We start from the raw sequence: 21,953 nt of genomic DNA on the forward strand, positions 1-21,953 counted from the left end.
TTCATAACCCGATGTACTTTCCAAGCTTGGATTGCGAGAACCATAACTTACAATGACGTTTGGAGAGAGGAACAATACTTGCACATAGTTTGGTCACGGTTGCATTCAGAATTACTGAACTAGTACGTGCCAACATCACTGTTCAAGGTCGAGAGTGAAGAAGGGAAATTGAGGGGGATGTAATCACCTTTAATCTCCAGGACAGTTCCATTAGTCCTCCCTTTCCTTTCCTTTGAACCACGCCTACCTAACACTCAGTGTGTACCAACAATGATTAATTATTGTTCTACTTTTATATGCGCACGTAGTAAGTGCCTAGTATTTAATAAATATTTTTATGTTTCAATGTTAACTTAAAAGTGATCAGAAAAAGTAAATTCTATATAATCATATTATCATAAACCAATTAAGATATTGTAATCAAATTAAATGATAGAATGAATATATTAAGATCGGTTACAAATAACAATTTCGGACAAAGCTTTAGATGGATCAGACTAATTCTAGATAATTTGAAAACATACCGTTTGCTGCATGGATGCCATCCTCTTTCGGCAGATTTTTACACCTTCAACAAATTAATCAGTATCTTTCTTATAAGCATTTTCCCGAAAAATTGTTGCCAATCAGAGCGTGACTCGTATGTTTGGCAGATGCGATGTGTCGCCCAGTTTCTTGCATCCTGAGATATTCAAAAACCTCAGAGATGTTAGCTCCTCGACTCCTTCAATCTCAGTAGGATTACCACATCCTTCCATATGAATGTCTGCGAGATTTCTCCATTGCAGGGAGAAATATTCAGAATCTCGAGATCTTCCAGCTCCTCCAGTCCTCGGAATGTCTGCGAGATTTCTCCACCCACCCATCACCAAAATTCTTAAGTCTCCGGAGCTTCGACAGATTCGGCAAGTTATCAACTACTTTACATTCAGAAATGCCTAAAAGATTCTAAATATATCCAAATCCCCTAGTCCTTGGGATCTCCGTTATTTTTTCAGGTATGGCCACTACCAGCTGCTGTAACTTATGCAGTTCTGACAGATTTGACAACTTTTCGAGCGCTCTACACTCCGAGATGTTCAAAAATTGCAGTGATTTTAGTTCTCCAAACGCAATGATTTTGATGAATTTCACGAATTTGGTGACTTTTCCATTGAATTGCGACGAAAGCTGAGAACTCGCAAGTCATACCAACCACTCGCTGGTAAATCTTGGCAATGATTTCTGGGTTATGGTAAAACTTTTGGCAAGGTGGTTATGCCCGTATTGCATAATTCCAACTTCTCCAATTTGGATAGGTTCCTGATAGCCGGAGGCACTTCCACAAGCTGGCAACAGTCCGAGAGTATCAACTCCTTCGACTTGATCAGGTGCTTTAGATTCGAAAAAATCTGGATCGACTCACCACTGAGGCTTAGACTGACTATGCTAGAGGGGACGATTAGGCAGAGCCTCAAGCCTCTGGCACCCTTCTCCTACATCAGAGAGGATTTGCTTCCAATGTTGATTGGAATTTCATTTCTCCCTCCAAGTCTTCGCAACCAGAGGCATTATTTAGCACTTGCAGATTCTCCAAAGTTGCGAGAGTGCCCGGCAAGCAAGTCATATGACTATCCTCAATCTTGAGCACATTCATTTCACTCCATTTCCATTACGTATTTACAAAATACAAAAAGTGAGCTAAAAAAAACTTTTATTTTTAGAAATTCACTTCACCCCACTCTCTCTCTCTCTCTCTCTCTCTCTCTCTCCACAACTTCTCTCCATTGTTTTCTTCCTTTCCCCGCCCCTGCCCACACCTTCTCATGTCCACGGCCATCTCGATGGTGGTTTATTTACAGATTGGGTGAATCCACGTAGTTATGCATCAGTTAGATTCAATACATGTGCAGCAGAGTGTGCCCGAAATCAGCCAATTTCGGCATCGCCGGGAGATGAGATGGATGAATCTCGATTACAGAATTCGATCAAAAAAAAAAAGGGACCATCAAAGGGGTAGCGGAATGATTAGTCCTTGCAGTTAGTCCACTGAGGACATCCTCGCGGGGCCACTGTTGTTAACAAACTCATTGCGAATTCTGTTGATGCCATCCTCGATGAAGTGGAGGCAGGCGGTGGTGCTGGTTGTCGAAGAAGAAGCCGCCATTCCAGCAATTGCACTTCAGATTGCCGCGCTGAGATGGGAATTGAAGGAAGTGGGGTTCTGATTCCACTGCAGATTCGTTTTCAAGAGATGAGGATGAGATGGAATTGAGGACGATGTCCATGGAGATCACCAGGGGAGAGAGCAGAGACGAGCGAAGAGGGGTTGCAGAAGAGAGCCTCCAGATTCCCAAGCTTGTCTGTACCTCTCAGTATAGGTAATTCCTGTATAGAGGTTCCATCAACCAGAAGCTCGGTCAGTGCGTCCATTGAACCCAGCTGAGGCAAATCTTTGAGGCTCGTGCAGTCCCTTAAGTCTAAGGAAACTAGAGCGCTAAGTTGCTCTATTGATGGATCAACGGAGACCAAGTTGCGACAAACCGGGTGTTCTTGTTAGATGCCTGCATTCTGTAAGATCAAGAACTTTTAGCTTTGCGGCTACCTGCAGGAACGAAAATGATTTAAAAGATGGGGAAGAAAGAGAGAGAATATTCTCATCAGATGATTATTCAGCTTGAATGGCATGACCGAAACAGAACTGGGCAAAAGACAACTGTTGATACCTTCATCAAGCTCCAGCCGGCCCAATCCTCACTGACCATGCTCCTCGATAGATCGAGGACAACTAGGTTCTTCAGATTGAGATTGGTTGGCAGCGTAGGACTGATGTTGCAGAAGTGCCAACTCAGCCACCGCAGGTTCGGGAGCATACGCTCAAAATTTCCACTGAGACTAGCTTTATCTAACATAAGGATCCTCAAGTTCGGTATATTCTTAAACTGATCATCCTTAAAGCAGTGATGTCCCAAGCGGAACTGATATCCTTCTAGACTAATGGCTTCAACTTTTGTCATCCCCTGCTCCAAGAAAAGAAACGAAATTAATAGCACTATGCTAGACAACGCTATATTCTTGCACAAAAGACAATACTGGCTACTGCTGTGACAAAGTTTCAACTTCGAGAAATGGATTGAAGTAAGAACAAACATACATATATCTAGGAGACAAATTAGCGAAGTAGGTCTAATGCTTGTGAGCTTTCATTACCTCCTGTGGCTGCCCCTCTAATACACGCATCGCCACTGTGCTGTGCCACAATATACTATGCAACCGCGGCTCTTTATAGTTTTCCTGTTCCACGATTGCCCTGCCAAGGTCTCTAAGTTGGTCATGCATCCATAGCCTACTGTCACCTGTGATTTTGATTAGTGACTTCAAGAGAAGGATCTCGATTCCAACTTCTGGGAAAAACTCACAATCATCCCACATAGGGATTGCAATTCTGGCATCTTTTCCGATGAAGAGACATGCGATATCGAGAAATATCTCCCGCAGCTCACGATCCAAGCCATTATAACTTATCCTCAACGTGTCTTGGACTTCCGTAGGGGGTTCCTTCTTCAACTTCTTCAGTGTACCTTGCCATAAGTCCTTGCGCCCACTGCTTGTAGATAAAGAAGAACCTATTACTTCAAGAGCCAAAGGGAGCCTTCCATTTGTCCTCACAATATCCCAAGACAAGTCAACAAAGTCAGGTGTCGGTGAGCCTTTTATAAATGCATGCTTGCAGAAGAGTTTAAAAGCTTGATATTCACTCAGTATTGTGAGTTCATAGATATTCGTTATTCAAAATAGATCTAGAGCTCCCTTTTCTCTGGTTGTAACTATAATCCTGCTTTCTGGACTAAACCAAGCAAGATCCCCAGCCAGAGCCTTGAGTTGATCAACTCGATAAGCATCATCCAAAAGAATGATTGCTTTCTTGTCACGGAGCCTGTTCTTGAGCTCCTGGGTTCCTTCTTTCGTATTTGCAAAGTCTTCACGCTCACAATTTAAGATGTCGGAGAGTAACTTGCTTTGCAAGGACTCAAGACCCTTGTGCTGTGGGGATGTTTCTCTAATGTCATTGAGGAAGCAAGAGGATTCAAATTTCTCCAACAGTTGGTTGTAGACAACTTTTGCAAGAGTCGTGTTCCCAATTCCACCCATGCCCCATATTCCAACAATTTGAACACCTTCCTTTCCAAGATCCAGCAATGTCTTGACAGCTTCGACATGGTCATCGATTCCAACCAAGATATCATTGACATCTAGATAAGCTTTCTTCAGACAGTTAAGAACCCTTGCAAGCACCTTTTTAATGAACTCTCCATGTTTCCTGAAAGGTATGATAAATTGAAACATAAAATCAAGTCAGTACATTAATTCATACAAAAACTGGAAACTATAAACTCTTTTTAACCAATTGAAAACTGAAAAATAAATTAGAAAAACAGAAATGAAATGAGAACAAGACAGGGTATTACCCGTTTGCCTCTTTCTTGAGTTCCAACCCTTTCAGTTTCACAACCTCTTGGAGAGCATTCCTCCACTCCTGAACAGTCTCAAAGTCATAGTTTTCCTCGTGCTGGGTAAAGGCTTTAGCATAACTCCCTGTCTGGTACTTAACTTCATCTGGCGTGACGTCTAAGAAAATGGGCATGATCATGTGCTTCGTCTCATCCTTGAGCTTCACCATCTCCGCCACCTCCTTGAGACACCACTTACTCGAAGTGTAGCCCTTTGAGAAGATGGGTATGGAGATTTTTGACTGCTTGATTGCCCTCATGAGCTCAGGCCCGATCTTTTCTCCAACTTGGAGCTCTTCATCGTCCCTGAAGGTTTGGACTCCTGCATCTTTCAGGCGATGGTATAGGTTGTCAGTGAATTCTTCGCGAGTGTCCGGTCCCCTGAAGCTCAAAAAAACTTCATACTCATGTCCAGCTTCAGCATTGACCTGAAAAGAGTGTGATGAATTAGTAGATATCCCACGCCTCATGGGGATAATTGTGATATATGATTGCTAATCACCATGCATTAAATCATTGAATGGTCGTTCTGATGCATACGATAATGCTTTATAATGCTTTATCCTGCTTTACTGGGATTTTTGGGTCCCAAGGAGATATCATAATGATGTACATATGAATCTCTTTCTTCACTCTTTAAAGAGAGAAAATGCTCTCTAATTGAATTTTGGCAGGAAATTGCTCACTAACTAATCCATTAAACAGTCGTTTCCTATGTAATTTCTCTTACAATTTTTTATGCATAGTTTCTTTTCAGACTGGTGGAATTATCCCCCAGTCTCCACAGCCAAATGGTGGTGGAAGGCGAGCAGAAATATGGCAAGAATCACAGAGTATGCATCATAAGATTGAAATTATATCGGAATAGATGACGATATATACATGCCTGTGGATAAAGCCGATCAAGTTTTGTAGGAGCCATTTCCATTTGCTGCTTACTTCCCCCTTGCCTCCCAAGCTGATACAGAATGTCTTGAATTAGATGCATGCCGATATATGATTCAATGTATGCAAGCTATAAGGCAGCAATTCAGATATTGAATTGGAGAAGGCGCTAACATAAAATAAAATGAATAGAAAAATTAATATGACAATAATTAATAGGACAAAAAGGGACAAAAAGGGATTAGGTAGGGTTCTAGGAAGCTGACTCAAGTCGACTTGTAAATTTTGCCACTCGTATGACTTAGTCTGGCATGATTTTTGTAGAATTTAAGAACATTGCGTTGAATTCCTTGAGCTGCCTAAGTTCACAATTTTGGGGATGCAACTAGTTGAAGGTTAGGAGAAGGGAGAGATAGTTTCCTACTCTTCGGAAGAAGCATAACTGTCTGGAGGTGGGTCTATCTTCAAACAATTATTTCCTGAAGATGGGCTACTGTCTTTTAGGTACATACAGTATGCTGATCTGATCGGTAACAACAACAGTTGACCATTGAAACACTTCAAAGAAAGGCCCCAAGAGCATAGATGAAGCTTCTCGGGATTTTAGCCATTGAGCATCGATTCAAGTCATGAATATACACATCATCTTGCAAAACATCGAAGGTAATTAATGAACAATAGGCAGCAGCTTGAGAGCAGTGCAGTACTGCAACAATCATCAGGGTGTAATTATCTATATGAAAGAGGATCGTCTTTCTCGATCTACACTGATTGGATCTGGGTCATGGTGGCTCAAATCCTTCCCACCTTGTTCATGGAAGATCCCGCAGCAGAGTTCATACCTATCCGGCTACCTAGTCTGCAGCTCGAGCACCCTAGTGACGCATATGTGATCGCAGACGAGGTCATTGGGAGGAGAGACCTCTCCGCCAACTTCCTCCAAGGTCCAAGTAGCTGGGACAGAGCCAGCTTGACCCCCAGGGCAGAGCCAGATCTGTGGTGGCTCGTGGGTTCATCCACAACCTCGTGTGCAGCAGGGGTGCCAGGAACAAGCCACCTAGGTGCTGGCAGTGAGTTTGGTTTTGGATCGGGGTGTTTTTTTTGAAGAATTAGACAAGTTAGGGTAATTGAAAATGCAACAAGTAATTCCCAGTCTCCACAGCCAAATGGTGACGGAAGAAAAACAGAAAGATAGCAAGAATCACAGTGTATTCCGCATAAGATTGAAACGCGCTATATCAGAATAGATATTAGTGTATGCAGCTGCATAAGATTGAAAACACACTATATCAGATTAAATGAGGATATGCATATTGTGCGCACCCGAATTTCATCTCGTCGGGGCACGCGTGCGCGCGTCTATGCAACGCGGCTTGGAAGTGTCCACCTTCCCGGGGACGCGCGACGGACGCACGTGAGAAGGAGTCGCCACTTGCCATTTTACAACCCGAAGGTCGAGGGCCGGCAAGTTACCCGGGTCTAAGGGTACGGGGTACACCTAATTACTAAGGCATATAGTCTGCGAAACCCGAGGTTCCGAGTTCAAGGGTTTTGTTACATGCGAGCCTATATCTCGCACGCCCTATCGGTACTCTGGCTTGTCTAGGCTAGTCATTTTAGTTTAATTACCGCTTAATTAAGTTCCACTCATCTTACGCGTTTTGACACCGTAAATTCGAAGCAACACTCCGACCGTCCACTCTCCGACCGGGATTCTTACATGAATAAATGTACAACATGAATCCTTACATTGTCCTCTCAAATAAATAAAATACAAATTACAACAACTGAATCTCGGTCGAATCGCGTTCGGTTATTATTCCACTCGTGTTCACCGTGTGGTTTAAAAAGACTGGAATTGAAACTAAGATGCGCGCTCAGTGTTAGGGGGTTAGACCCCGTGATCTACGATTGGGGCGTTGAACCCCTATGGATCGTGTCCTAAGGGATCGAGCTCGATCCGCATAACAAAACAAGTGCAAGAATGTAACAAAACGGGCATAAATAAACAAACAATGGGATTTTATTATTGCCGAATTTACGTGAATTAACCAATTATTAACCGGGGTATCTTGGCACACAAATTCTATCCTAAAGCAAACAAAGTGGGTACAAGGTATGAGTCGATCCAGGATCGCCTCGGGAAGGTATTTTGCATTTGGCATTATTTTCCGAGAACTTGACGTACGTGACGTCTGTTGTCAAGTCTTGTGTTTGTGGATTGCTTTTAGGATTATTCTATGTTGTGACATTACGGTTATTACAAGTTATTACCGAATACGGATTCCGCTCGTGAGTCCTAGAACCTAATACCTATCCCGTTATTGCCCATTTTTGTCTTAACCAAGTATATAATTAGTCCGGTATTTGTATTTTGAGCCAATCCACTCGGACTAACTACCCAAGACTATGCTAAAATAACAAAAACTCATCGATCGGATAGAGCGGGCTATGCAGATGAAGCTGCGCCTAGACAGGTAGCCCATCCCTACCCTAATACCGTAGTGTTTCTATTATTTTAAACCTAGGGGTATCGCTAAGTTGCAAATAGATGATTTTGCCCTTGAGGCGGAAATTATTTTCGGAAAAGAGATAACGCGGTGCGGGCCGCCTCGGCCTGTGACTGGCGCTAACCGATCCCCTGGACCTTCCAGGGTTGTCAAGGACCCCAGAAAACCAAAAGATCGGTTAATCTATCCGGAAGTGATCTATAAGAAGAACTTCCACGTCCCGACCTGAGTTTCCTGAAATCAGGTGAGGCCTCGAGTCAAGACGCGCAAGTCTTTCCTAGACATCCATGTCACATCGAACTACGTGTCTCGAGTTTTATAAAATTTGCAAGTTTTGAGAAGGGCACCAACGCATGTTTGCAACCTATCGACGCGTGTTACCGATTTATTACCAATTCGTACAAAATTATTAGGGCCAAGTGAATTAATTAATCGCATGAACGTCCAATTACCCCATTAGTGAAATTATTGATTAAATTAATTAATGTTTTGTCAAATGCTCTAAATATTCGGGTTTTGGACCGTCGAGCCGATCATTGATGGACCGTCCGATGCGAATCCTAATTCCCGACCACCTTAGAATTTAAAAATTGATTTTAGGTCGAGTTTGCATGATTAATCCGATTCATGTGAGGTTTCAATTAAAACGAGAATAAAGCATTTAAGCACGGATCAAGAGCATATTACCACATCAAGCACGACAAACATACAAATTTACATAACCGGTGCCGCCATGATCATGATAAACACATACAAACAAACATGCAGACATAATATCAACGAAATCGATAAAACAGCATCGGTTTATGGAAAGCGGAAAATCATGCAAAGCACACACGTTGTCATTCCGTATACATATAATTACAGGAATAAAATATTTAAACAGGGCACATACGTTGTCGGTCGGTGATCCAAGTAGGAAAGGGGTGGATATCTTAAAAATGTCCAGGGACTGATTCGAATAATTTTAAAAGAACAGGGACTGATTTGAAAATTCGGATAAAGTTTTGGGGACTGATTTGAAACTTCTGAAAATTTCGAGGATTGATCTGGGAATGTTAAAATGACCAGGACTTGACTGGAAATAACTTTAAAAATCGGGGAAGATCTGAAAAAGAGCGAAAATGGCCCCGGGACTAAACTGAAACAACTTGAAAAGTTCCTTGGAGTGCTTGAAAAATTTGGAGATTTCAGGGACTGATCTGGGAATATTAAAATGACCAGAACTTGACTGAAAATAACTTTGAAATTCGGGGCAGATCTGAAAAAAAATAAAATACGTCCTCTGGACTGAAATGAGACAAAATGAAAAGTTCGTAAAATCGAGTTCGGGACGAATCCGATCACCCACACGACCCAATAACGTTCATTCCACATCATATTCATCCAAGCAAACATAAAAATTCAGAAATGGAGCCCTAATCATGCCACTAAGTGAAGGATTTACCTAGTTTGGGAAGTTGATGGGTGGTTCTGTAAAAAAGAAAAAAATGAAGAAAAAAATTAAAATCCCTGCCGGACGAATTGGGCTGGGCCGTGACAAATGAACTGGGCCGAGTGGGCCGAACGGGCTGCTGTTGGGCCGAGCGGACGGATTGCGAACTGGGCCGAGCTGGGCCGACGCGAGCTGGGCCGACTGAGCTACCGCTGGACCGGGCTGGGCTGCCGCTGGACACGGGCTGCACTGCTGGACGCGGGCTGGGCCGTCGGACGCCGGATGCTAGGCGGTTCGTGTCTGCTCAACCCGGAAAATCACGGTAGACCCGATTAGGAAAGAAATCGAAAAAATATAGAGAAGGAGAGGGGTGGTCCGGGCGGATGTGTTGACGAGTCGCGGCGACTTCCGACTCCGGGGGGGGGGGGCGCTCGGCGGCTCGCTAGAGGAGGCTCGTGCGACGGGGAACGCTCGGATCCGTTCGCGTGACGGGGGACCGGGACGAGGAGTCGGATCCCGTGATTCTATCCGGGGTCCGAACCAGGGGAAGGCAAACAATTTTTCGGAGTTTGAGCTGGGGTACCGCGAGCTGAGGGCTTCCGTTCGTGAGCGTGGATCGTCGAGCTGAGGGAGTCGTGAGCTGTGGGAATTTTTTCGGGGAGAATCGATGAGCTCCGGGTTTTCTTTTTCTTTTTTCAGTGAATCGGTGAGCTTCCGGGTTTTTTTTCTTCCGCCAGCTCTGAGATCTTCCTCCCCCCGAACTCTGTGAGCTGCGGGTTTTTGTTTCGAACTAGCTCCCCCCCGTGTCCGTAAGTTCCGGTTTTCTGACAAACCGAGAGAGAGAGAGAGAGAGAGAGAGATGGCGTGTCGAAAATCGTTGGCGTGTACAGAGGGATTGGCGTGTGGCAGGCCTCTGACGCCGTGCGGTCACGGGCTCGGTTCGATCGGCAGCCGAGGAGAAGAAAAGAAAAGAAAAAGAAAAGAAGAAAAGAGTAAGAAGAAGAACAGGAAAAGAGATGATGAAAGAGGAAGCAGCAGTCATTGCTGACTTTTTTTTTTTCGAATTTCAAAATCGACGTGCGTACAAATTTAAAATCTCGTCTTCTTGATCGAATGTCGGAATAATAATTCAAGACCGCCATCACGCTCCGAAAAATTTGATGATCGATATTATGCAATAAAATTATTTTTAATCTCGAATTTTGTCCCGAATTTTAAAAATTGACGTCGATGTACGCGAAATTCGAAAACGTTCCAAATGGTATTATTTTTTAAAAAAAATTATAAAATTAGTGTTAAATTAGGAAAATATCATTTTCAAAAAGTCGTGAATACTCAAGTAATTAATTGAAAATACTTCTCTCAGGGGCGTCAAAATGACGATTTTGCCCCTCTGGAGTTGGTGAACCAAAATTGAGTGCTGACACATATATACCTGTGGATCTGCATCCAGTTCAGTCCGTCGCTTCCTTAAGAAACGCCTGCCTAACCAAACTGAGATAAATGCGACCGCTGAAAGTAACCGCAGATCAAGCCCACAAAGTTTAACAGGAGCCATCAGCTGCTTATTTCCCTTTGCCTCTCAAGCTGCTATAGAATCTCTAGATGTATGCGGATATATGACTCCTAATGGATGCAAACTAAGGCAGCAGTTCGGTATATTAAATTGGTGAAGGGCGCTATTCAATAAAATAAAATTAATAAAAAAGAACTAGTACAATAAATTAATTAATAGGACAAAAAGGGATTAGGCAAGGTTCTAGGAAGCGACTTAAGTTGACTTGCAGATTTTGCCAATTGCATATGACTTAGCAGAGAGACTTGCCCAACCCAAGGGATTCGGCATAGTAATTAATGTGTATTCAAATTTGTATCGAGACCCGAGTTCGAATCCTTTTGGGGCTACCGGAGCGCTTTTGACATATTTACCAGCTCCATGTGCCGCCGGGGGTTCACGGAGCTCCGGGGTTTAGTCGGGTGATGCCCGCTAACCTCGGTTTAACCAAAAAAAAAACAAAGCAGAGAGACTTGCCCGTCCGGTTTTGAGCGTATATTTATATGCTTTAAAAATTTTAAAAATTTAAATTTTCATTTTTGAGAAAAGCAAAAAAAATCGAGAAAAGAACAAATGGTCTCACAAATTTATTATAGTGTTTTAAAGCATTTAAAATATAAAAATAAAACATTCTTTTTTGAGAAAAGCTGAAAAAATCGAGAAATAATGACCGATGCACAAATTTATGTATATATTTTTAAAATTAAAATTTTGTGTAAAATATATCAAAAATTGATATAATTAATTTTTTGAAAAATAAATATGATCTTACCTCATTTGTTTTACTTGGATCTTTTCATAAAATAATTTTATTTTTAAAAAGTTCAAAAAATCAAGAAACTAGATATCGCTCCAATAAATCTATATCTATATGTTTTGCAAATTTAAAAGAATTTGTTTCCTAAAAAAATCTCAAAAAATAATGGTCATCCCACAAATCTATATTTATATGATTTAGAGAATTAAAAAATAGAAATTAGAAATTTCGTTTTCTAGATTTAAAAAAAAAACTGATAGAGTAACAACAATCCACAAATCTAAAAAATTTAAAATTTGTTTCCTAGAGAAACGCCAAAATCGAAAAAATAATGACGGCCCCATGAATATGTATTGATATGTTTTGGAAAACTTAAATTTAATTTAAAAGTTCCTTCTTTAGAAAAAAAACTCAGAGAAAATAATAATTGACCCCACACATTTATATTTAAATTGTTTTAATATATTTAATAAAAATTAAAATTGAAAACTCTTTTTCAAAGAGCTCAAAAGTTTGAGAAAATAATAATTGGTCCTACAAATATATATCAAAAAATAAAAAAAAATTAAGAAGAAATTGTTTTTAAACAAACTCAAAAAATCGAGAAAGTTTCATTGAATAATGACCGAGTATTCTAAAACCATCAAGTCAAGCCCACCTTATCTCCACTTTATATTATATCATAATAAAAATCATAATATAGATATAGAATTTGGTTTAGTAACACATACAAGTACCTAACGCATGCATTATATATATTCATTGGCCGTCAAATTTTGTTACTCGTATTAATCTATATATTTTACTGCCTAATAGAATAATGCAAGGGGGCTGAAACATACATCGATGTACATCCAATTAGGACTTTTTAAAGGCCTTACACCTTACACCAAATATTATAGTGATTCAATTGCTTTCAACGGAGAAATTATTATCAAGGCTTAAGTTGAGGTGGCTGGAGACGAGCCACCTCTAACCCCCATACATCGACCCCGATCGGATCCGGGTCAAGGTTGCTCACATCCCTCCCAACTTGTTCATGGAAGATTCCACAGGAGCAGTCATACCTATATCCGGCTAACTAGTCTGCGGCTCGAATACCCTACTGACCTATATGTGACAGCAGATGAGGCCATTGGGTGGGCGTGACCTCTACGGCAATTTCCTCTGCGGCTAACTTTCGATGGCTAAAATGGACAAGGCATTATTCAATAAAATTAAATGAATAAAAAAAACTAAATGACAATAATTAATAGGACAATAAGAGATTTGGCAGGGTGTTAGGAAGCTGCCTTAAGTTGACTTGGATTTTGACCATCGCATATGACTTACCATATATACATATTCATACATGGATTCGCATCCTTACTATGAATCTTGTTCTGTTTGTCCCTTCTTTAAGATACGCCTACTTACCAAAACCAACATAAGGGCGACTGCCAAAAGAACACGCAGATCAAGCCCACCAAGTATAACTGAAGCCATAAGCTGCTCATTTCCCTTTGCCTCTCAAGCTGCTATATCATGCCTGGTATTAGATGTCTGCCAATATATGACTCTTAATATATGCAGGCTAAGGCAGCAATTCGGTATATTTAATTTGAGAAGGCACAAGGCCCAAAAAATAAAATTGACAACGCATTATTCAATAAAATTAAATGAATAAAAAAACAACTATGACAGTAATTAATAGGACAACAAGGGATTAGGTAGGGTGTTGGGAAGCTGCCTTAAGTTGCCTTGGATCTTGACAATCGCATTGTGAACATCATGCATCTTATACACCTTCATCTACATTATACGCAATTAACGTGCATATATATGTGTGTGTGTGACTATATGTATGTACGGCCTTTTTGTTAATTTGGACCATGGGCCCAGCCATGTAATCATTTATCAAGTATGACTTATTAATTCCACCCAAGTCAACCCTTCCACCGCCACAGCTGTCCTTATCCCTTCCCTTCTTCTCTTTTTTTATTTTTATTTTTATTTTTCGTTTTTGCTTGTTGTCTGAAAAGGAGAACAGAGCACTAGAGAGAAGAGAACGAAACGGTTCAAGAGGAGGAGAAGGGGAGAGAGAGTGAGTGAGAGAGAGAGAGAGAGAGAGAGAAAAATAGAGAGAGGAGAGAGCAAGATAGAACGACAGAGAGTTCGAGAGCTCGAGATGGAGCTCACGGATGAGGGGGCAGAAGAGAACGAGACTTAATAAAGAGGGGTGAATAGAACAGGGATGAGTTTATATTGCAATTGTTAGGTATATTATTGATTCTTCTTGATTGAGCTCCATTTATTCGATTATCCCTTTTGCTATGGAATAAGAAGCAACGCATTAGTTGGATGACTAAATCAAAGAAATTGATGGAATAGCTTAGACTAGCACCATCAAATGTTTAGCGAACTAAGCTAGGATAAGTTGATGGTGATGAAATATATTTAATGACTATAGGGCAGGTAGTATTTGACACGATACGATAACACGACATGTATATGATAAATAATTATGTTTAAACGGATTCAACCCTTGTAATCCGTTTAGACACGGTTAGACCCATTTATATTATGTGTTATCGTGTTAATAAATTTGTTTCACGTATCGTATTAATTTATAGAAGAAAATACACTAAAATATCGAAATTTATTTATATAAATCACCGGTTTATGGTGCTTTTATCATGTCAATCGTATAGTAAAATCTGTAATTAAAGTTAAAATTGTCATATCATGTAGGTATCATATGTACCTAAAGGTAATAGTATCATATCGGGTAAGTATACATACATATTTAGACACGCTTAGTTAAATGGGTTTAACATGTCGTGTCCGTGTCAATCAGTAATTAAACATGTTGTGTTTGTGTTCGAAAATCTTGACAAGTTTATTAGGCGTGTCATGTTCAGATTTAAAATTTTCTGACACGAACCCGTTTAGATATGACCCATTGTTGTTCTTGATGATTTAGTTGTTGTACTGAGAATTAGTTTTCCATTGAAGTCGCTGCCCTTATATGCTTGGTTTAATTGTGAGATGGAATTAATGGAAGCTGACTTTTCTAGTGTTTAAGTTCTAGATTTATTCTTACTGTTTGAGTAGCCTATATTCGATTTTTTTTTCATTGAACCACTTCAATTATCGTTTGGGTGAATTGTAAGATATAAACTTGCTTAAGGCATGAGATGGGTTCGTCAAGCCATTAGGCAAGCTTTTCATATGCTCATAGTTATCGATGTTGGTTTTATTTCCTGTTAGATCATGTAAAATAACTGATATGAGATTTCACTTATAATGAGTGGGGTTACTCCATGCTGTTAGTTTGAGTCTCTTGACTTGTGTTGTTTTGTTTGGAGTTGGTTATCGTGAAAATTTTGCAAAGAATTGCTCTGTTACCTTCAAGTGTTGTTAACAGAGTTTTTTTTTTTTTTTTAATTTTAAAGGGGGGCGTACTTCATAACTGGTATTTGTGAATTTGGCGTGAATGATCTTCATCGAGTTGAAATTCATTATGAAAAATCCATGGATAGATTAAGTTGAAAATATATAAGCATACATACATATTTATACTTGATTTTCTAACTATGTTTATAATTTATAGGAGCCGAGGAGACTCAAACTATATACCCGGAAGGCTCAACTTGTTGAGTTATCATTTTGGGGGTCTTTGTGAGTATTTTTATTCCACTATAGACTGAAATTAAATCTTAAATTAATTATATCAATGCTTGTTTGAACGAGATAAGTTGAATGAAGATAGTATGAGGACTTTGAGGAATTATTGTAAATGAATTCGGTTAATTGCGATGTTGTGATATTGTTGTTATCGCCATGGGACCGTTGATTTGACGATATATAAATAGGATGCCTAGACCGCTGATCAGGTGGGATACAAAAAGGGACGTCTAGACCACTAATTCAGCGAAATATAAAATGGACGTGTAGACTCCTACTGCCAGAGGATAATGAGTAGCCCCGCTTATGAGAAATAAAAAATGAGTAATTTGTGGATATGAGTACGAGGTCACTGTACCGTTGAAACTCTGTTGCGAGGATTGGGATCCTATGGCTATTATTTGTTGCTTAAGAATGATTGCTTGAGTTATGTGATATTGAATTGGTTGGTAAGAGAAATGTCCCAGACTAGTATATATATCACTAGTAATTTTGAAGTAAATAGTACTGTAGAATTTATAAATTGTAGTTTTGTAATTGTTGATGCGAATGCATAAATAAGTTTGATACTTCATTTTATTGTAGAATTTAATACATGCAACCTGCATATTTTTCAGATGAACTAGGAGCTAGATTAGCAGCACGAAAGAATCTTTTTGGACATTGGGGATCACCGTGAAGGATTTTATAGCTAGACACACTCGTAATATAAATAGTAAGTTCATGTAGAATACTATAAATATGTTACGACCTAAAACTTTTGTTTAGTTGGTTTACGGATGTTAGTAAGAAGAGTACTCAAGAGATGTATATAGATATTAGAGCTTGTTAGATTGGTGACATGTATTTGGGAGTTAATCAAAGAATGCTTATATATGAATACTTTATGTAGTAATAAATATAGATGACATTCAGGGAAAATTCTGTTGAAATTTCAGTTCGTGACACGCATATGACTTAGCAGCACGGAATTGTCCGTCCTGTTTTAGCCATCGAAAGTTTTGGCATGATTGTAGAAGTACCCCCTGCTGTGTCCGCATGAAACAATTGCAACGTAAAGCAAGTTTTTGCAGAATGAAAAAGATTTATGGAAAACGTATATGTTTCTTGAGGAGGGTCTGTCTTCGGATTTAATTTCCCGACAATAGGCTACTGTCATTTAGGTACATACGATTTGCTGATCTGACCCATAACAATCACAGTCGATCATTGTAACACTTCAAAGAAAGACCCCGGGAGTGTAGACGCAGCTTCTCGGGATTTTTAGCCATTGAGCATAGAATCGAGTCATTAATAACTACATCATCTTGCTAAACATCGCCGGATATAAAAAATTTCCAACAGTTAGAGAGCATTGCAGTACTGTAACAACCATCAGGGTGTAAATTTCTTTATGCAAGAGGTTCTTCTTTCTTGATATGGAGGATTTACAAAGAGGCTGCGGGTGAGAATAAACGAGAGCATCGAATAGGCACCAGAGATCTGCAAGCCAGGGGGAGCAACTGGAAACATATGCGTCCCTTTTCACTTGACATGAGGGACCATTTGGGATATCGTTTCATCTTCCGAACGTCGGTCCAAAGTACTGCAAAACAAAAGACAGAACATATGACAAGCACAGCAAATAAATTATTACTAGAACAATATCAGTGTCACGTCAAACAAGTAAATATCATATTACTTTCCTTATGAGTTATGAACAATTCAATTCCCTTGCAAATGATGTAGAGACACATTAAATATGAAGCAAACTCTATGTCACGATCATTTACCCCCAAACAGTCATGGAATGAGCAAACTTGATAAAGCGAAGAACTGGAAAAGCAATTGAGAAAGGCAACTGACAAGGTAAGAGAATAGAGAAGAATGCAACGGTTATAAGAATCAATGGCCGAATCCCAGAAATTGTCAGCGAAGTTAAGTCCGAAGGGTGCACTATAGTATAAATGTGACGTATATTTACATCAAATTGGATTGATGATAATCTTGCTACCGTTATTCATGATTGGAGGAGAAGTGACATCATGGCTGACCAAAGAAGCAAGTAACAGAAGGGGGCCAAGTTGACTGGGGCCCCACCACCCACTTGCTTGCATGACGCAAATTATCCTATGAAAGGAGAGAGGGCTCAAGGCAACCGGGGGGAGGAAGAGAATGAGAAATGCAAGGGCAGTTGAGCATACAAGAGAGAGGAGGAATGTAGGAATGTTTATGACTTCCCCTTACTCCACAAATGACAGTGTATTATCCCTATCGTGCTTATGAGCAATATAGTTAATAAAAATTAGAAAATCATAATTTATGCATCAACATGGATACAGAGCAGTATGTTTCCATGGTATAATATCTAGATCTTGGTTTCAGTATAAGACAAGATCATCTACCTCCAAGGCAGCTAAAGTATCATTAGAATCTGGCTTTGTCGTGTTCAGCTCGGTGATTCAGACACAGTCATTGCCCCGGTTTTCATATGGCCTCTTCATTTGCTGCAGACGTTTAATGAAATCAACGGATAGCATTCCCATCACTAACAAGTAGCTGTAATATAATATATATAATATATGTTTATGAGGGATCCTTTTCATGTCTACTCTCAATTTTAAACCGACTGTTTACTTCGACTGTTGGACCTACATATTGCCGTACAAGGCTTTTAGATACATTGATGTGAGTGTGACAAAACAAAGTCCCTCGATGGGACCGCTAACATTATTGATGGGTCATCATAGTGGATCGTGATATCATGTTGGACAGTTTCTATTGGCTTACCATTTTGGACTAACGTCCCATATAAAAAAGCTTCCCCCTTGAGATAATAACAAGTCCCGGAGAGTAAGGGTCCCTGTAGTCCATCCAAACCGTGCCAACAAACCTGCTGCGGTAGCGAGCGGTCTAATCAAATTCATATTGAAACTCAAAAATATATGGTAAACTCGTGATACGAGTGTATAAAAATGGAATACACCATCAATGATCGGGGTGGATCTTAAAAACATGTTGTGCTCTTTCAAGGAAAACAACAATTGACTGCATTTTATTATATAAATTGAAAAAATAATATTATATAGAATAATAATAATATTTATCCAAAAGAAAGATTTTATAAATTTGAAAATAATATAAAAATAAAAATATATAATTATATATAATACAAATTAAAATTGTGAAAGAAATTAAATAAATTTACAAGATATAAGAAGAATGTTGATTATAAAATTATAATTAAATTATTTAAAAGCATTCATGTAATTCTATTGAAAATTAATTGTTCAGAACTTTTATTTTCAATAAAATAATATTAATAAATAAATTAATATAGTAAACTGTGACAATTATTATTAGTACAAAATACAAATATATGAACACAAATCCGTATAACACACGGGATTGAACCCTAGTTATTTTTTACTCCGTGCGTAGGACAGATCATGTTCTAGTTATTTTTCGAAAAAAAATGGTATATTTTGGCGAGTTTCGCGCATATGCTCGCGACAATTCTGGAAGGCAACTTGATATGTGGAAAATTTATAAAATTTTCTCGACATGTTCAATTCTCTTTTGTCCATGGGCAAAGTAGACCAGTCAAACTTAAATTCATTTTTAAAAACCGGGGTGTGACAGGCCGAACAATGACAGAGTCCGCTTAACTGAGCAAGCCTATCTACGTGATGGAAATTAGAAAGAAGACTTTCATAACATCAGAGCTCGGGTCGTCTCTAATGTGGGGCTCACAACCGCATCCCAAACGTACCGATTGAGCTCCCCACCCTAACTTTGATGCAATAATTTGAATGCAAATAAACTTGACTTTTAATTTCAATATTTATCCCAACCAAAAAAAATTGACTTAATTAAGTAAGCAATTATTTCAGTTAGCACATAAAAATTCAACAATTAATTTTCAAAACTTACAATTAAATTGAAACAAACACGTGCTTCATTTTTCTAATAGATATTATTAATACGCAACTGAGAATCGCTCTACTTGGCTAAATTTGACTATGATCCTATTGAGGAGGGAAGCTAGTAAGTTGCATAGGTCACCAACTTGGAAATCAAGATATTGGGATTCAATCTTTATATGTGAGACCATTTGTACTTTTTAATTTTACTTTTTTTATTCTTGTATAAATTCATGTACAGGAAAGGGAAAAAAAAAGGGAAATACTATTTTATGATAATATATTAGTAGCCATTTTGAAGTGGTCTCTTTCGAGCTCTCACTTTGTTTTTGAATGGCCTGGCGCTGTTCCGGGCAATGTCCACCCAAATCATAATATGATTAATTGCTCAAAAAAATACAAACTTTTCATATTTTATCAATTCTACCTCCCTTATCAGAGGCCCTCTGCAAGTTTTTTCATCTCTTTGAAGTACGCTCTGTCTGAGCTCGTTGCTGATGGGTGGAATGAGGTTGAGAGTGTGAATCTGAAGATTTCAGAGTATTGGCCATTACCTGCGTAATCCGAAAAAATTTTCGATGACAATTTGATTAATACATAAGAATTTTCATACATATAAAGAATATTCAGAAAAAATAAATTCAACCGAACGAGTAAAAATCCACCGCCATTTTGACCTGCAAAACAACTGAGAGAACATTTAAGGGGTAAACTTGACGCTCAGTGAATAATCACAATCTAAATTAGCAGGGTCATGACACAGATTCAGTAATATTGTAAAAATATCATCAAAACCTCCAAAATTCAGATTATCCCCATGTCTCTTTTCAGCTCTCGACCGCAATAGCGGCTTCATCCTGGTAGCCTCTCTACTTGAGGCAACCATTTCCTACTGCTCGACTTACGACTAGTTCAGGGCGTCACAAGACACAAGATTCACCAATTTTCATCAATCTCAGTTCATATCTCAAAACCTCACTAATTCATTTACAAATATCGTAATTGGTTGTAAAAAAAAATACATGTATGATCCAAAACATTAACAGGTCATGACAATACGATTATAATAAACTGATTGTAATCACGATAAAAATATTAGGTTAGGAATAGGTTACTCACGTTGATAAAATATCGGACAACAATTGATTTCTTCTTCTTCTTTTTTTCACTCAAATCAGTCCCAATTCCTCTCCATTCTTGACTTCTCTCTCTATTTTGAAATCTGAATGGAAGGATGAATAGAGAAGACAATGCATAAAGGACGCAAAAAAGAAGGCGGTGAAAGTCAAGGAAAATTAGTGGCCCGCGTGGAAGAGACACAAACATCATAATCATGTGAGTAAGCCTCAGGAAGAAAGGACACATGGAAAGTTGATTTCTTAACCTGAACTTTATAATTAAATAATAAAATAAAAATTATAATGATCATTCAGTAAACAAATGCAGTGAAGATTGGTAAAATGGGAAAGCACATGTGATTAAGAACGTGCAAAAATTTGGGACGTTACAACCTGACTGACTATGGGTCTCTAGCCAAGGGGAAGTTGGGGCTGTATAGGATCTGTCCGGATGAGTCCGGGTTTGCTTCGACTATAGGCTTAATGCGGACGAATTGTGATGAGGAGGATGGGGCGAATTATGGGGATAGTGGCAGAAGATCGTATCCTAACAGTGAAGTTTTCGTATTTTGGAAGGATAGGTTGGCATTGCCTCTCTTAGTAGACCTCTGCGAGAGGGCTACTTTTTCGCTCCCAGCTTGTCTCATGCGGACTTCCAACTGAGATGGAGCTTTCTGGAGCTGTTTGATGTAAGTGACCTTAGTAGCTCTCATGAACAAAGAGTTCGGTTACTTGTTAACACGTGATGATTTCTAGAAGCAGAAGCTTCTCAGCGATTTTGGAGATGTGAAGGACATGCAAGGTGGTCGAACTGGAAACTGAGAGTACTTGAAGAGGAAGGGAGACAAAAATCAGTTTGTGCGGGGGGAGAGGCAATCCCAATGGATCAGTAGTTCTCGGTTGAGGATTCTTCACAGGAGACATATCAGAAGGACATGTTAGTTAGGTTTTTTTGCATATAAAAGGTTCGATTTTTGGACCTTTCGGTTTATCTTTCAGCAATAGATGATAATCGGTATTATGGCTAAATGGATTTGTTTTGGTTTTTAAATAAAAAATTTTAACCTATCCAACTTAACTATATTTTTCTCCAAATTCAACGTTACAATCATTACTGTTTTGTCATTTTTTTTTTCATTTAATAACAATTTTTTTGATAAGATTTAATGACAATTTTCCACTTATACATTTTCCAACCATTTTATAATAATTTTTTAGTAATAAATTCCTTATCTATTTTTACACTTATATATACATACATATATATATTCTCGCTCATCCATATATTTTTCATCACTTGCGATCATCATATAAAATCAAGTTAAGTTGGATCATGATCCAATTCGAAAACCAAACGCAAGCTTAGTCGCTTGAAAAGGAAGGGGTGGTAGGTAACGTGAAGCAGGTGCTCCTACCTTACCTGTAGTCGCGACAGTATATGCTTAAATAGAAGTCGAGCTCTCCCCGTGCATCATTCAGTGGTTAGTTTCGCTTTTATGATTATTCATGAGAATCTGGGCTCTTCCTATATGGTAGAAACTGAAGCACGTGGACCCAGAAATTATCTATCTTGATGCCTCGAAACTAACTAATTCCGCAGAATAGAACCATGACCTTTGGTCGTGTTTGAATTTC

At 39.1% G+C, this 21,953-nt stretch overlaps 1 protein-coding gene across 1 annotated transcript; it reads right to left on the bottom strand.

Annotated features, from left to right (window-relative positions):
- Positions 1 to 1,908: 1,908 nt before the first annotated feature.
- LOC116193970 (TMV resistance protein N-like) lies at positions 1,909 to 10,878 on the bottom strand. The gene is made up of 6 exons (XM_031522709.1): positions 10,756 to 10,878; positions 5,377 to 5,448; positions 4,449 to 4,918; positions 3,190 to 4,300; positions 2,706 to 2,999; positions 1,909 to 2,584 (listed from the first exon to the last, which is right to left on the bottom strand). The coding sequence occupies exons 1-4, from the start codon at positions 10,876 to 10,878 to the stop codon at positions 3,769 to 3,771; spliced, it is 1,197 nt and encodes a 398-aa protein (XP_031378569.1). The 3' UTR covers positions 1,909 to 2,584; positions 2,706 to 2,999; positions 3,190 to 3,768.
- Positions 10,879 to 21,953: the final 11,075 nt, after the last annotated feature.

This window comes from Punica granatum, chromosome 2 (genome assembly GCF_007655135.1).
Source record: "Punica granatum isolate Tunisia-2019 chromosome 2, ASM765513v2, whole genome shotgun sequence".
Classification (NCBI taxonomy): domain Eukaryota; kingdom Viridiplantae; phylum Streptophyta; class Magnoliopsida; order Myrtales; family Lythraceae; genus Punica; species Punica granatum.

Excerpts from the sequence above, each read along its gene's own strand:
- LOC116193970 (XM_031522709.1), bottom strand. The coding sequence starts at position 10,878 with ATGGCTCCTGTTAAACTTTGTGGGCTTGATCTGCGGTTACTTTCAGCG. Across the intron at positions 4,919-5,376 it reads TTGATCGGCTTTATCCACAG|GTCAATGCTGAAGCTGGACA; the intron begins GCATGTATATAT and ends CACTCTTTTCAG. Across the intron at positions 4,301-4,448 it reads CTCAAGAAAGAGGCAAACGG|GAAACATGGAGAGTTCATTA; the intron begins GTAATACCCTGT and ends CATACCTTTCAG.